Genomic DNA, 16,835 nt, shown 5'->3' with positions numbered 1-16,835 from the left:
CCACCTCGGATCTCTAACACTTGTTCGCGCCCCGCGCAGGGGCAATACCGCCTTCCAACAGAGTGAAGAGTTTGTAGTGAAGAAAAAAGGGGATGGTCATATGTTTCCTTTTTATCGATAATTTTCCATGTGCTCATAAAGGGAAGAACAGCGCAAACCAAAAAATGCACCAGTTAAATGCACAAATGGATAACTCGAATTTATTGACCCACCGAAGCTGTCGTGATAATGTTGTCATAAAGCAACCCCTGTATTTTGAGAAACGATCGCGAGATGGAAGGAACACACCAGGCATTTGGATACTCTGCAGCTGATTTGTTATGTGCACACTGCATTTGTTTCCACAATTAACATCGCCTCGTGGGGGGACCTGTATGGATCGCGAAACGGGGTTGCGCATACAAGCCGAGGGGTAGCGAGCACGACGCTGTTTTAGCGGGACTATACTTCAAACCACACGAGGCAAACCAAACGAGCAAGCATCAATACAACTAACGAACGAACGAACCCACGCGCAGGGCATTGCGGTGAACAAGCGTCTTAGAGGGAACCTCACTGAACGAGCACCACAAGAGGGAGTCATTACCCCTCGCGCCAAAAGTGTGCTGTTTCGCCTCTATACATGCAAAAGATTTTCTTAGGCATGTTTAAATATGATGACACGAATGGACGCATAACCATTACACAGCCGATGATATGTAGACCACGTTAAAATATCAAGGGGGACAAAAATGTGCACCAATCAGGGAAGACAAATTTATGTAGGGGATGCACAAAATGGGATAAATGCGAAATTTACAAAAGGAGGCAGCACAAGGAGTGCACATGTCAAGCGACTGAAAATATGAAAAAAAAGAAAAGAAAGAAAAGAAAAAAATGGTAAAAGAATGGCAAAAGAATGGTAAGACTTTACGGGAGAAGGGGGTCATACTATAAGGGGCAAACTCTCTGTTTATGAGAGGATTTAAAGAGAGGCATCATTTTTCAGCAACGTACGAATAGCATAGCAGCAGTAGGGTAAACCTACACGGATGCGACAATGCCCCCAAGGGGAGAAATACAGGGATGAGGGACCTCTCCCCAGTTGGAACACACGGAAATAACTTCTGGCACCTTGTGAGTTGTGAGTGTATATCCCCCCGCCGGCGAACCCGTGCACGAACACACTGCACCTCTAGGCGAGTAATTTTTGCTAGTCATTTAGAAATACATCGCTAAAAGGGTTCAGGTCAACAATTCGCTTAGATTGTCAAAAAAGGGAGTTTTCCCAAGACTATCCGTGCAGCCAATTATTAGGTCGAAAGGAATGATAAGTGGCCCCCAAAAAAGAAAAAAGAAAAAAAGTAGTGCGACGTGAAGAACGAGTTCATCAATGGATTAGATGGGACGAATACCAAATCGGGTTCGCCGTGTGGGGCGAAATTCCATAAAGAGAATATGAAAAAAAAAAAAAAAAAAGAAGTTAACGAACTTTTGGCAACTGGCAAACTTGTAGTATGTAAAGTAGCCTAATTCGTCACCCTTTTTTTTTGTTCCTTCCGTTTTTTCTGTTTTTTTTCGTTTTTTCACATTTTTTGACGTTCTTTTGACGTTCTTTTGACGTGTTTTTGACCTTGTTTTTTTTTTCTTCCCATTTTTTTCCGTTTTCTCGTTGCCCACGCATAATGATCACCGATATTTACCACCCGGGGGAAAAAATAGAAAATGAATTCGTTAAGGAGAAAATTCGTTCCAAAATAAACGACATGCTAAAATGGAAGCGCAAGGGGTTCCCAGGAAGCAATCCAGTATCGCTAACAAAAAACAACATCAGGAATCTGTTTAGCAAGGATTATTTAATATGCGAAAAGACCGACGGAGTGAGGTACTTTCTATTTATTGCTTCGAACACGACTTTCCTAATTGATAGGAATTATGATATCTTCAAAAATGATATCCACATCCCTACACATGACGATTTGCACGCCAAGCAGCAGTTGACATTACTCGATGGAGAATTGGTCCAGGACACAATTTTTAACAAAAAAAAAGGAGTCGAAGAAAATAAAATTGTCTATTTGATATATGACGGCCTGTTTATCCATAGGAAGGACGTAACATCTTTGAACTATTTGGAGAGGCTGACCAATGTTTACAACTTTGTCATTGTTCCTTTGAAGAAGTACAGGAGATGGACCAAGCAGAGGAAGCGGAGCAGCGGGCCAACGCCTCCATCTCGCTCCGCATTCGAATCGGATGACGGGAATGTGAACCATTGGCGAAGTATAAATGGTAGCAGGGATGACAGTAAAAATGTCAGCGCGAATGGCAGTAAAAATGGCAGCACAAATGAGGGCAAAAATGTCAGCGCAGATGGCAGCAGAAATGTCAGCGCGAATATCAGTGATACAGGGAGCCTAAGAGGAAGAGTAAACCAAATGGGCGATAAGGACAACTCAACCGATCAATGGAGCGATCATAACGATACTCACCCTGTTGCAAGAAGTGCAACTCCGTCTGGGTTCGAGGAACATTCGATGGATAGGAAGGAGGCCCACATAAACAGCCAACATGATGGGACCCCTATCGATGGACAGCTGTGTGACGAATCAGATGAGACAATCCCCTCCGATGAAGGTAGCCTCCCTGAGGAAGAAAATCTCCCATTCGAAATTTACTTAAAGGATTTCTACTCTATTTCCCAAATCAAAGAACTGATTCAAACCATTAAGAAGCTTCCCCACCCATCTGATGGGATTATATTCACCCCACTGAATTATCCCTACAGAACTGGCAATTTCTTCGAGCTGCTAAAATGGAAACCACTCAATTTAAACACCGTCGACTTTGGAATTGAAACCATATATGACCAGCAGAATTTTCCCGAGAAGTTTGAGCTTTTTATTTCCATCAGGGGCGTGAGGACGTCATATCGGACATACCTTGCAGAGTATGGCGACGTGTACAAGGAACTCCTAACCCTAGCCTTAAACAACAAAATTTCTCATTATATTATCGAATGCTACTACGTTGCGAAGCATATTTTTTCCATTTTCAAAAATGAAAATGGAATGGAGGAGAAAATCGAAGGGGGGTGGATTGCGCAGAAAATTCGATTCGATAAGAACATCCCCAACGACATCTCCACGTTGAACAAAGTTATACAGAGCATCCTGGACAACATAACCATTGACTCGCTCATCAAGGAGATTTCGCGCAACCGCCGGGGCAAGCGCTGAGCTGAGGCGCGGCCAGATATGTAGTGAGACATATGTGTCTCCTTGCATGTACATATGTGTATATGCATGTCTGCGTTTGTGCCTTTGTCCCTTTGTGCCCTCGTGCGTACTTGTTTTTTTCCCCCCATTCGCCGCCAAAATGAACGCGCTACGAACTTTGCCCAATTGGGATGACCCCCTTTTCTCCCTCTACCAGAGAAAAGGGGAGTACTCGAAACCCACGTTCGTCGCACCTTTGTATCGGAAGTAATTTCCCCACATTATGCGAAGTTCTCTCTTTTCCTTCTAACGCCACGCTTGTGGATGGGAGTTGCAATTGAAGCACGTCTTCTCCCCATGGCACGTCTTCTCCCCATGGCACGGCTTCTCCCCGTAGGACGTCACAAAATCCCACCAACACCATCACCCTTTTCACTGCAAAAAATGAATCGCGCAAGTACTCTTTGCACTTCCAATCTGAGGTTACCACGTCCAATGGAGCTATAGCCAATGCTTCAACGGTTCAGGGGTAGGGAGTAGCAGAGACATATCCCTCGTTTGGAGCACCTGGCAGGGGATTTCTTTTCCACGCGCACAGGATGGCAGTGTATAGATGCGGATCGAGGCAGATAGAAGGGGATCGACACGGATCAGAACAGGGTAAACACGAAATTAAAAATGTGTAACTCGAATTTGCATAATAATTGGATTATTTAAAAAAAAAAAGGAACGGGGGTGAGTTCAATTTTTCAAATATGGATATGATGAGAAGGTTAAACAAATGAGGAAATTACGTAGAAACAAAAAAAAAAAAAAAACTGAAAAAGGGTGAAATAGATAGTGGCAGGGAGGGCGATAGGTGCTAATCAGGACGAGATCAAGAACCAATAGGTGAGGCCCCCCATGTTCCCGAAAAGGTATGAAAAAGAATTCATCATCAAAGGGGGAGAAAACAATTCCCTGACATAACAAAGAAGGTTTTGTTATTTAGGGGATAAGTGAAGGGACTCCTCAACACGCACATAGGCAGAGGGAGAAGGATGCAACTTGGTCGTCCTTTAGGGGGAGGGAGCAGGAGGGCATGAAAAGATGGTAATTCGGCGGAGAAAGCTTTCTGTGCCTCAATTGGGAGATTTCACTCAGGGGTGGGAAGCAAAAAGGAAGGGGATGGTTGCTTGTTATCAATCTGGGTATCAAAAAAGGGGATTTTTTTTTCTCCCCTTTTCCTATCGAATATGCACATCGTGTTGCGATTGACGACATGGCTATGGAACCCGTTGGTCACTCCCTTTGCTGTTCTTTTTATCTAACTTGTAACGGGATCTTGGCTGCGCAAGGAGTTGCCGTGGAGAATACTTCAAAGTGGAAAACTTCGTGGGAAGCCTTCTGTGCCTGCCCCTCCACACATTCGCTTCCAAAAATTGCTTCTGCCCTGCCAGTTGGAAGATCCTCCCCACTGGGGCATGGACCGCACAACGAGCGAGCCTCTCAAAAATGGAGAGACCTACTGATGAACTTCTGCTTGGGCATAGTTATGCGCTCCTTAAATTCGACTCGCTTCTCGAATACGGGTAAGTTAATATTAAACTTTTTTTTTTCCAAGACATCCACATACTTATTATAAAAATCGATAAAGTCGGGGTGGATACACGTGTAAATAAAAACGTAGGCATTCTTTACACAGTTTAGGACGTCTTTTTTGTTGATGTATGAAATGTTATTGTCATCACAGAGCAGGTATATGTTGTTGTTTGACTTGGTTAGCGCTACGTAGTGTCCATATTCTGTCCCAGAGCCGATGTGTTTAATTAGTCCCGTTAATTCGTACGAGAAATAGCTTGTGCTTCTTTGCTTGGGGTGATTCTTCGCATTGTGCGCTGAGTGTTCCCTTTTTTCGTCAAATTTGTTTCCTTCTCCAAACGTGTCTCCTTCGCCAAATCTGTTTACTTCGGCAAACGTGGTTCTTTCGCCGAATGTGTTTCCTTCTCCAAACGTGTTTCCTTCGCCAAATTTGCTGCTTGCCCTTGGATTGCCATTTTCGCTTCTACACGGTTTGTACTGGGAGGGTAGGTGCCCCTCCCCACTGAGGAGCTCCACTTTGAAGTTAAAAAGGGCGCCCTTCAATGTAAAATGCTTCTTACCTGCGTTGGCCCTCATGTGGCTGTACAACGTGTCGATATCCTTCGATATGCTCAAAAGAATGTCGTTGTAAAATTTGGAGAATTTTATTTTGTTCAGTTCTTTTATGATTCGTTTTTTTGTTTCCATGATGATGCTTCTAAGCTCCGCGGGGGTGAGCTGATTTTTTATTTTCCTCATGCACACTTCCCTTTTCAGCTCGGCGAAGATGTGCGCGATTTGGTTGAGGACGTGAGGATTGGGGCGCGTACTCCGCGGGACGCTTGGGTTATCACCACGGATGTCACTTTCTAGGAGGTTTCCCTGGACATTTTCTAGGCCGAGTCCCTGCACATTTTCTACGCCGCTTCGCTGGATGCTTCGCTGAACGGTTACCTGGCCGCTTCGCTCGCCGCTTACCTGGCCGCCTCCTCCCCCCGTGGCGAGGTTCACCTTCTCGTAGAGTGCTATCACATTATTGTTAAAATCATTTTGAAACAAGTCGTAGTTATTAACATAGCCCTTCATGTCGAGGTACAAGGGGTAGGAAATATGTTTGTGATTTTTTATCACATGAAATTTAGAGTTCATAAAGAATCTCTTAATTTGGATGGTAAGCACTCTTGGGAGTTTATTAATAACACACTGTTTGGTGGCTTTTTTTTTCTTCCTGCATTTGTCACAGTAGTATCCATTATCCCCCAAGAGGGTCTCCTTAGAAATATATTTCCGAAGCGCCTCTTCTAAATTATTCGATGAGCTGATATCCAAGGAGAGCTCGTAATACTGCTCATATTTTAACGACACATTGTTACATTTTGTGCATATCGTTATGTTCTTCGTCACCCCGGTGAACATTTTCTGTATATAAATGGACGACGAGAAGGAAGACTTCTCCAGCGAGCAAAGGAAGTAACGCAGATACTCATGAACATCTTCCTGGTAGCCAACAATGTAGTTATTACAAATGTATTTTTTTATATACGGGATGAGCATATTTTTTATTCCGCACTTTTTGGATATAATGTTGCAGGCGAACTGTTCGAACAAGCAATAGAAGCAAAACACGCGCACCTTTTTCTTTTCACAATTTAACGAATGCAATTTGCTTAACAGATCTTTGCAGATGTAGGGGATCCTCACGATGGTCTGTATTATGCTGTTAAAGAAGCAGATATTCTGGCCATAGTTGTACAGACCCGCGCCTTTGGACACAAAGAAGGATGAATCAAGGTTCAGCTGCACCATTTCGTTGCTCTGCTTGGTTTTTATTTCCTTGAGTATGAGATATTCGCTCAGGTTTAGTTCGCTTGGGTTCAGTTGGCTTCGCCTTCCCGCTTCGCCGTCCTCATTAGGGTTGAAACTTGCACTGGCACAGCCACGTGCACTTTTTTTTTTCTTTTTTCGCTTCCCCCCCTCTTTGTCGCAACCAGTCGGCCTCACCATCGCACCCACTTCGGGATCCTCCCCGGACATGTACCGCCCATCGCCTTTTTTTATCACCACGCCTTTCCGTTCTCCCTCGTCTCTTACGTTTTTGTTGTATCTCTGCTCTTCATTATGCACAGTGCCTCCATTGGGGGCTGCCATCGTTGCACCCTCTTTGCTATGTTGTCCACTTTCTGGTTGCTGTTTATGCAAAGAATCAAGCGTCTCGCGGTGTACCTTCTCAGGAACGGTCTCCTCATGCATCGCCGCGTTTCCGTTCGGTTTGCATTCCATCGGACGTTTCCCCGTTAAATGTGCATCACTTGGACTTCGGTCACCAAAGCTGCGTCCCCCACCGCCGATCGCACTGTCCCCCTCGGGGGTGCCCTTCTTTTTTTTCTTTTTCTTCTTCTTGTTTTTAACATTTCCTTCTGTGTACCTCCCCATGCAGTTGCCTTCAATTCGGGCAGAACAACTTCCATTTGTAACCTCGTCCTTCCGGTTAACTACCGGTTTCCGCATCGATTCGCACTTCTCCCTATGCACAAGGAGCCTAGTACTCTGAATGGACACCGTCGAGGTTTCATGCGTGTGGCATTTGTCTTCGCCGATGTGTGGACCTGCATCCACGTTAAAGCTGTTTTTCCTTTTCAAATCAACGGGCTTTCCTTCCTTCTTCATTTTCTTTACGATTTTTATCTTTTTCACCTTTTCGACATTTTTCAACTTTTCCACCGTTTCCAGCTTTTTTCTAGAGATGCTTCCCTTTGTTATCATTTTGGACAACACGACGTTCCCCCGATTTGTTATCCGCACCTTTGGGGGGCGCAGCAACATCTGATGGAGGCATTTTCTCACTGGGATTATGTTCCCGTCAGTGTGTTCTTCCTCCCCCATTGTAACCTTGTCTCTCCTTTTGGCGCTCTCTGAGGATGTCGCCTCAAGCCTCTTAACAGAGAAGTCCTCCTCATCATGGCATGCCAGTGCTCCTACTTTCTTCGATATGGGTATCCCATTTGTACTAACTTTTTTACTTTCACGCTTTTTCACTTTTTCCTGTGAAGCACTCTTTCTCACTTTCATGTACCTCTTGAACGGCTTTCCGATAAAGTAATACTTGCTGAATGTTCTGTTAAAGATTTTTTTGAAACTTTTTAGTCGGACCGTGGGGGTGGTTGCCTTCCCTCTTTTGCAGTTCACTTGATTCGGGGATTCCTCGCCAGGGCTGGCACGTTCAGCACGGACATCATCGACGGTAGAAACGCTGTCAACGGTAGCAACACTGTCAACGGTAGCAACACTGTCAACGGTAGCAACGCCGCCATCACCCCGTCCCAATGGTTCCGTACCTGAGTGCTGCTCAGGAGGAACGAGCAACGCGGTTGCCGCTTCCACTCGGGGCGTGCTCTTCTCACACTCGCTGCCGATTACACCGGAGGAAGTTAACTCCGGCGACGTGTCACCCCTTTTACCATCTCCCAAATGGTATTTACTTAAACCGGCAGGGTGGCATCCAGGCTGATGATTCGTTTCTCTAAAATCTTTCTCATCTGTATGTCCATCCAGAGACACGTCATCCCGTGTGCACCCAACCGTGGTGGACTCCTCATCTTCACATGATAATTTTATGTCATTTTCTTTTCCTGTACAGTTTTGTGCCTCCTTTAAACTTTTTTCTTCGTAAAATTCAACATACTTGTTTGACAGAGAAACGTGTATTTTCCCATAAGGGGGGATCATAATTTTTTTCTGATAAGTATATATTCATGCACACCCCGAATGGTAAGTAGGCCGATTGCTGCGCCAACGGCGTGGTGCTCCAGGCGATTGCTGTTCAAGCCGATTGGTACGTTTATCCATTCGTATATACACACCGCACACAAGCATCTGTTGCTTTACCGATTGGCTGATCCGCCAGATGAATCCTCTACCCAAATGAAAAAAATGATCTTCGTCGTTTTCAACATCCACGTATCACTGTCTCCTCTTCATCAATTCGAGGGGTATGCCACTGGCAGTACAAGTGAGTGGATATGCGAGGGCAGGGCGACGCCGATTCGGTGTGTCTATGTAGATGGAGTCGCGTTGTCCTACCACTTCTTAACTACTTCTTACCACTTCCTACCACATGCATGCGTGCACGAGGGCTTACGTTCGCTTAGCGTAACTCAGGGGTCACAAAACTTACGATAAAAGTTAATTCAATTTTTATTTTAACAGAATGGGTAGGTTATTTAAAACCTTAAAAGGTGCAATTTATCTCTTCTTTTTTTTTTTTTCTTTTTCTCGCTATTTGTTCACAAAATGGCAAGTATGCATAGAGGATTCAGCGAGACTATATCGGCATAAACAAAACGTAGCTATAAAAATGCCCCAACTTAGGAACACATAGATTTTTTTTTTATCACACTTTGTGGGGCACGAAAAGAAGGAGTAAAAAAAAGGTCAATTAAGAGATTGGCGGGTTAAAAGTCAAAACGGGTTGGAAAAAAAAAGGTGCCGTTTTTAGCCGTTCTATTTTTTTTTTTCCCTTAGTGGATTTCTCACAAGAAAATGGCATCAATGCATACATACTCTCACCTGCAGGGGTGTATATTTTGTATGCCTCTTTTCCTTTGTTAACTACACGCCGATCTTTCAAGCATAAATTGTATATACATGTGCTTGCGTCTATGTGCCTCCCCCAAATGGCAATCGTTTTCCAAAAGCCAAATAAACCCTTGTGCCTTTTTTTTAAAATATAATTTTTTTCGCAATCAGACGTAAAAAGAAAAAAAAAGATAAAAACTTGTAATACAATCGAGTTAAACAGTTTTTCTTATTGTTTTTTTTTTTCACCTCTTTTGTATACACGTTGCGGTTGTTTTTTTTTACCTTTCTGTTCTCATTATATTTCACGTGTTTATTAATTTTTCATAAAAAGGATACATCCCATAAGTAGCGAACAAATAACCTTGCCCAGGATGGCAAAAAATGTTTGAAAAAAAAAAAGAAAAAAATGCGTGGCGGGTGACAGTGGCACTACATTTTCTACTGCATTTTTTTTCACAACATCGGATAACGTTGGCGTCATAACTAAACTTCTTTTTTTAAAAAAAAATCTTGTTCATGCTTAACCTTTTGAGGAAACCCTTTTTAAATTGTCATTTGTGTGGCCCTTTAAAATAACTACTTCTTCTATACCATTTTGCAATTTCGTTCACAATTCTGCCAACTTCCTTTTGGTGTGTTTTTTTTTTTCTTTTTTTTTTTTTGACCATGCCAACTCCACGTGAAAATAAACCGAACGTATCCGGATGCGAATGGAAGAAAAATATCCCATGCTGTGAAGCATTGAAAAGGGACCAATTTACTGTATCAACATAAAATAAAAGCGTCGTACTCTGATTGGGCCAACGCTTTGATGGCTGCGAGAAGCTATGGCAATGTTTGTTGGGAGGAATAATAGGCCTCCACTCCGGTTCACATTCGTCGCCTCCCTTGGAATTTACAAAATGATGCCTACAAAGACGATGACCATGTCTTGTGATAGTGTCCGGTGGTACCAATGAGTGGGAAGGGGGATACAAACGCCGCAGAGGGGGGTGACACAACGAGAAGTATATTGCTTTTACTCCTCATGGAGGGGAAAAAAAAAAAAATCCAATTGGAGGAGAACTCCCCCCTCAACTCTATTACAAGCACATAAATAGCATAAATATAATAACCGCGAAAATAACCCATCGGAACAACGTCCGAGATGTATGCCCTAGTACGCATGTTAAAATTGTATAGTTTGTGTAAATCATTAACAGGGCAAAAAGGGAGACTTCCAAACATATGTATGTATGGCTCGTTGTGGTGGTGCGATTAAAGCTTGCTTTTCACTGTTTCTCCCGAATTGTCACCATCCGGGGGGGGATAAATCCATTCGTTAACATTTTTCTTTCACAATTTGTAAATAATTTTATAAAGGCAATCAAAAATGTTTTGAACAGGGTTAATAGTTATAAAAAAAAAGAAAAAATTGTGGCTCAGCAAATTGACTGCAATAGAATAATGTTGCAAGGAATAAAAGCGCAATTTCGCTGAGATGTTACAGGGAGTACCACTTCGACGATGCTGCACTGAACAAAGGAAGCAAAGTATGGTGTGAAGTGGCGGTACGGCGACATGCCGAAGCATGCCATAAAGACGCAGAACAAATAAAAAAAAAAAAAAAAAAAGTATATATGAATATATCCCATAAACATGAGAACACGCTGCCGCGAAACTGTGTCCCCTCACGAACACACAATCTGAAAATTTTAAAAGGTTTTTTGTAAGAATGTCACAAGAAAAATACACTTTTCACATTGTAGCAAATAACAAAGGGGAGGGGTTGGTGATGGTGGAAAATAATTAATTATCGCAATTTTTCCCCAAATGTACATTTAGGGGCCTCTAGGAATTGTTAATTTTACACACCTGTGATTGAGCGGAATGATAATGCTGTGTCCTCCGCTCCTACACAGTACCTGCCACCACCTTGGCTTCTGCTTGTAACTGCACGTTAATCCCTTGCGCATTTGCGTGGCTCCTTCCCGTCACCTGCGCGTACACAAACAAGTACCACATAGGCACACCTTTACATATAAGCATGCTCACAGGTAATCTTGTCAAATCAGCACAGCTTAAAAACAAATTCTATGCATCACATCATCTCTCCAAACACTTCCAGGATCACTGCTCTGATGGGGGGTTCACATTGGGGGGGAACGGCAACTGGCTTGGAATTTGTGACATCAATCTCTGTTGGCTATTTGCGGCATTTCCCAGAGGCTGATTCATAGGTATGTTCATGGGCATCATTGGTCGTTGACTTCCCATGGGCATATTGGGGCCCCTAAAATTGGGGTTGACTCCTGGCACTAAATTTTTGGACGTTCCAGAGTTGAGGGCCATCCCCGTTGGCATATTACTCATCGGGTTGGCCATATTTGGGTTGAAATTGTTTTGAAGGGGCACGTAATTATTCATCGGGATTCCTCTGCCTGTGGCCATTCCTTTGTTGTGCACGTTCGTCATGGACTTTTTATTCACAGGTGCTCGCTCGGCTGTAAACGAGACGATGTTTTCCCCCCGAATGAGGATCAAGCCGATCACTCGTTTGATTTCCTGCGGGAGGGTGTACAAAAAGTGTATACGAAGTGGGACAGAAAATTTGCTCACACCGCAGTGCCTGCGCGGAGGCTGTCGCAAAAAGATGCGGGGTGTAATAGATATGTATCAAATTAGGGGGGAGGGGAACATAATAGTTGTTTCGTTCACAATTTAGCATGCATAGTGGTAGTCTACACGAGGTGACTCCCCATAATGGCAGACATAAGCATACGTACAACGCAGCTATCGACGCAAGGGGGGGAGCTAAACCAGGTTGGTCTTTATGTGCCCTTTTCCTATTCTCTCTTCTTTTTTTTTTTTTTTTTTCCTTCCCCTTTTTTGGCGAAATAAACATGTAAACGTTAGCAAAACATACCTTGGATGAATTTTCCTGACTTTTCACCCTTCTGAATTCTTCTGCATCGACTAATACTATGTTCATGTGCCTATCATAGGAGAGGAAGGTGCCGACGAAATACCTCGAGTCACTTACAGTGACTCTCACTCTGTACTGTAGCCAATTTTCTAGCCTGGAATTCTTCCCCATCTTGTTCTTCTTTAAGTCGTCCTTTTTTTTCTCTTCTTATGCGGCCTACGCTTCTAGCCTAGCCCTCTCGTGGTTTCTTTCTCTTTTCTGTGCTCACTCTCTATATCTTTCTTTTGTTGTTATCATATCAAGGGAGTACTTAAAATGTAAAAAAAAAAAATAAAAAAGGGAAGTACATATTTCTGCTTCCACTTTGTTGTTTTTTTCCTCGTTTGGTATAAATTTTGTTGTATCCTCAAAAATGTGATTTTTTTTTTTTTTTTTCAATTTCCAATCTGTGCAGCTAACCTTTGTGGATGCATTGCGCTAATGGGATTATTTTTCCCAGCTAGTGGCTCCAGTATTGCTTCAAAATTGTTCTTCCAGCGCACCTTATTGAAGCCGCATAGGAGAGGGGGTAAAAGTATAAGCACATGGAACGATTTTCACACATGAGGAGCACACCATGGCATGCCCAATCCGCTCAGTCGGGCAGAACGTGAAAAATTACGACAACAAAATGGGACCAAAAAAGGTTTAGCACGAAAAAAAATTGGTGATGGCATCCTCGTTTTAATTACAAAAATGAGAAACATAATGCGACGAAACGCACGCTTTATAAAAAGTTTCCCCCGCGGTATACCCATGGCAGGCGGGGAGGTAAATATAATACCCCTTATGCTTACCTGCTATAGCCCACTGGGGGGGGAAAAAAAAGTAACAAAATAATAAAATAAAATAATTCATAACACTGTATGACGAAGCAGGTAAGGTAACCTCCATTGGGAACACCCCAAAAAAGAGGAAATTGTCAGGAGGCTATGTAACATATTTTGGCGAAGCTACTATTTATTTTTGAAAACTGGTGTGACGAAATTCTTCCACAAATTGAAACGGAAGAAAACTTTCTCGTTTGGGCGCCGCGCAGGGGAGAGTCAATCCATCCTGTAAGTATACATATGCACAAATGTATTCCCCAGTGTGCGAAAAGACTTCTGCGCCTGGTCACCAATCGTTAAACCCGTCCTGAAGTAGCCGTGCGCGAAAACACAGGGATGTATTTTTACCTTTGTGGGCCCATCTTCACAAACTGCCTACGCACATGCGAAATGGGCGTCGTTGCAAAAAGCGTCATATTTGCATATACACTTATCTGCCGCTATGCAGAGTGCAAGGTGGACCGAGACAGGCTCGACGTTCCAGGAGATACCCCTCAGCGATGCCACATCGGGGAGGGTCGCCACCGCGTCCGCCACTGCCTCCACCATGGCTCTGCCAACAACACACGCTTCGCTCTGGGCGAATGTCTAAGGTGATAAGGGGCCAAACTTAGGAAAAAGGAAATTAAATATTTGGTAGTAGTGGTAGACATATAGCACCCGAATGTTTCCCTTCAGAGCACTTGGCAGCAGCTGGTACTCCTGCGCATTGTCCCTGGGAATGATCAAGGTGCGTATTCCGAAATTTCTCGCAACGATCATTTTTTCCACTAGCCCCCCAATCTTCACCACATGGCCGTTAAGGGTTATCTCCCCTGTCATACATACGGAACTATTCACCGCTGTTCTTAGGTAGTAGGACAAAATGGAGGTAACGAAATTGACCCCTGCACTGGGCCCATCTTTCTTCACATCACACTCGCTCAAATTGATGTGTAAGTATTGACCCTGAAAATTGGGGACTACCTTTTTTAGCAGATGATTGGCAAAAGTATTCGCTATGAGGATGCTTTCTTGCATGATCTTCCCCACGCTGCCGGTTATAACGATTTGGTAATTTGGGTAGGGCTCTGACGGAGGGCTTCTCTCCAACGAGCAACTTATCTCCAACGGTTTGGTCCTATGGATACCTTCCGCTGCCTCCTTTATCGCAAAAGAGGGGTTGTCATCATCAATGAGGGTTGGATCCATCATATCTGACCAAGTGGAGCCTGCGGCTATTCCGTGGCGACACGTATCTTCTGTAACCGTTTTCCCCAATTGGGACGAGCGCAACAGCGCTGGTGGGTGCATCGTCTCGTCCACCATCGAGAATTGGTTCCTACGGCGGTTGGGACGCAAGAGGAGTTCCTCTCCCTTAGTGGTACTCTTTGGAAAGGTCTCAGTGCAGTGCAGGTTGGAAGATCCTCCCGCATGGGAGTTTGCACACGCGAGGCCAATCACCTCTATGGTGACTACTTGCCCGCCATCCTCGGTGAAGGCGAGCGATTTGATCATGCCCTCATGGGTGGAGGGAACCGCTTCAATGGCTTGAACGGCTTGAATGCCTCCTCGCTGCCGGAGACAGTCCAAGTTCACAAAATCGTGGAAAAGGTGCAAATTGTGAAGCCCCAACTGGACTCTCCCCGTAACCCCCTTTAGCAGCATGAAGGCTCTTCTCTTGTAGACGCTATAAACAATAGAGTAAAACTGCCGTATGCCATTCTCGTTGGTATAATTTTGGATAACATAAAGGAGGAGTTCCTCTGACATGTGGAGATGTAAGTCCGTAACTTTAGTCTCTTCCTGCATTTTTTTTTCCAAGTACTTTTTAAAAATAACAATCTTTTCCTCATTGGTGTAGGGATACACATTTACGATTTCCATTCGGTCGAGCAAAGTCTCTGGGATGTGGTCAACCGAGTTGGCGGTGCAAATAAAAAAGGCTCTCTGCAGATTGATGGGGAAATTCACGTACACGTCTTTATACCCCTTATTCTGTGAGCTATCGAAAAGGTTCAGCAGAGTAGTATATATGTTGCCATTCGTCAGGGAAATTTTGTCCAATTCGTCCAAGACGATTAAGGGGTTCATTACATCGGTTGAGATGAGAGCTTCTATAATTTTACCTTCGTAGCTATTCACGTAGGTTCTCCTATGCCCAATCAGTTCATGCATGTTGGTGATATTATTCATGTTAATTACATAATGGGGGAGTTGTAACGCCGAGCTGATGGATTTACAGATGGACGTTTTTCCGATGCCTGGATAACCAACAAGGGTAAGTATTTTCGGCTTCACATTTTTGTTTAGTATGTACAGCCCTACATATTCTAGAATGTATTTCTTCACTTGGTCTAATCCGTAGTGACTTTGTGTTAACGTCCTTTCGCATGCACTTATATCTTCACAGAGAGGGGCATATTTCCCAAAGGGAATACTCAGCACGGTGTTGATGTATTGATACGTGGACGCATAATCATTGCAGTGTTCGTTGTACAGGGCGAATTTGTTAACTTCACGTAGGATAGTAGCAGAAGCTTCCTCATCCATATGACTCCTCTTAGATTGAAATTTCGCAAAAAATTTATCGCATAGGATTTCGTGGTCCGTTTTTTCTCCTATTTTTTTTTTCAGGTTGGAGATGCATTCCCTTATCATTAGCTTCTCTTTCTCTTCATCAAATTTGTTCTTCAGATTTGTCGATAACTCTCTCTTCATTTTTAACAAAAGAATATCTTCATTTAGTAGGTCCAAGCACATGGCTAGCTGGTCCTCTACAGCCCCTTCTTCCAGCAAACCCTGAAGGGAACTACTCTTTCCCATGCTTATACTGCCTACCAAGTTGACCAGACTGTATACATTTTTCACGTCATAATATTTTAACAATAAATTATATTCAACACTGCATGCACTATTTAGGTGGACAATTTCTTTTATTTTGTCTATGATCTGCATTTGGTAAGCTTTTATTTGTTTTCCATTTCGTTCGCTGGACATGTGCTGCTTAATTACGTCCACCTGGGCTGTGTTTCCCTTGACCCACTTTACAATTTTCACCTTTTGCGCAATTTCAATGACGACTCGGTGGATGTCTTTCGACTGGTCCAATAGAGGGCCCGTCCTTTCGTTTTGCCCCTTCCCATCATGGGAGTCATCCTTACAGGATACTTTTTCGCTTCTGTCCAGGGAGCTACACCTGTGGGGGATGTTCTCCGCACGGTTGCTTCTCCCTTCTGTGTCGCTTCTGGCCTGATCATCGTCGTAGAGAAGCTCTCGGATAAGCCCTACCGATCCGCATTGGTACACATCCTCTACATCGTTAATGAAGGAGATGTCTTTCTTCAAAAAGGGTTTTCCTCCGATGGGAGCATTCGTCACAAACTGTGCGTCATTAAACAGACCTCCTACTTGCTCATTTTCCGTATTTTTTAAAAGAAAGAGTCCTATGTGCGCACTTTTTTTTTTGCATTTTTCGAAAACCCTCACAAGGTTTCTATCCGCGTTTAGCACGTAGGAGAGGCCAGGAAAAAGGGGCTTATTTAGTAGAGAAAAACACTCCACTTCCTCCGCCCTACGCATTGTGCTAACCAGTTGTTTGTCATTCTTTCCGCGCAGCTTTATGGACCGGTAGTGTTGTCGACTTGTTCTGTTGAATTCCCTTCTACATCTGAGCAAACCATGCAGGGGGTGCATCGTACACGCAGGGGTAAGACCCCCCACAGCTACTTACAATCACGCACAACT

General features: G+C 43.7%; 4 protein-coding genes across 4 annotated transcripts; 1 reads left to right on the top strand and 3 right to left on the bottom strand.

The window, feature by feature from the left end:
* Window positions 1-1,664: 1,664 nt before the first annotated feature.
* Window positions 1,665-3,218, top strand: C922_03708 (mRNA guanylyltransferase; the record flags this gene model as incomplete). Its single annotated transcript, XM_008819297.1, has 1 exon — window positions 1,665-3,218. One exon carries the CDS (start codon window positions 1,665-1,667, stop codon window positions 3,216-3,218), a length of 1,554 nt encoding a protein of 517 aa, XP_008817519.1.
* A 1,467-nt stretch (window positions 3,219-4,685) lies between these two features.
* C922_03707 (hypothetical protein) lies at window positions 4,686-8,483 on the bottom strand (the record flags this gene model as incomplete). The annotated part of the gene is made up of 1 exon (XM_008819296.1): window positions 4,686-8,483. One exon carries the CDS (start codon window positions 8,481-8,483, stop codon window positions 4,686-4,688), a length of 3,798 nt encoding a protein of 1,265 aa, XP_008817518.1.
* A 2,961-nt stretch (window positions 8,484-11,444) lies between these two features.
* C922_03706 (small nuclear ribonucleoprotein B and B') lies at window positions 11,445-12,411 on the bottom strand (the record flags this gene model as incomplete). The annotated part of the gene is made up of 2 exons (XM_008819295.1): window positions 11,445-11,879; window positions 12,241-12,411. 2 exons carry the CDS (start codon window positions 12,409-12,411, stop codon window positions 11,445-11,447), a joined length of 606 nt encoding a protein of 201 aa, XP_008817517.1.
* A 1,286-nt stretch (window positions 12,412-13,697) lies between these two features.
* Window positions 13,698-16,784, bottom strand: C922_03705 (hypothetical protein; the record flags this gene model as incomplete). The annotated part of the gene is made up of 1 exon (XM_008819294.1): window positions 13,698-16,784. One exon carries the CDS (start codon window positions 16,782-16,784, stop codon window positions 13,698-13,700), a length of 3,087 nt encoding a protein of 1,028 aa, XP_008817516.1.
* Between the last annotated feature and the right edge of the window lie 51 nt (window positions 16,785-16,835).

Source organism: Plasmodium inui, assembly GCF_000524495.1.
Source record: "Plasmodium inui San Antonio 1 unplaced genomic scaffold supercont1.16, whole genome shotgun sequence".
In the NCBI taxonomy this organism is placed as follows: Eukaryota; Apicomplexa; class Aconoidasida; order Haemosporida; family Plasmodiidae; genus Plasmodium; species Plasmodium inui.
Note: the sequence above shows the minus strand (reverse complement) of the source record. Positions and strands in the feature narration are given on the sequence as shown.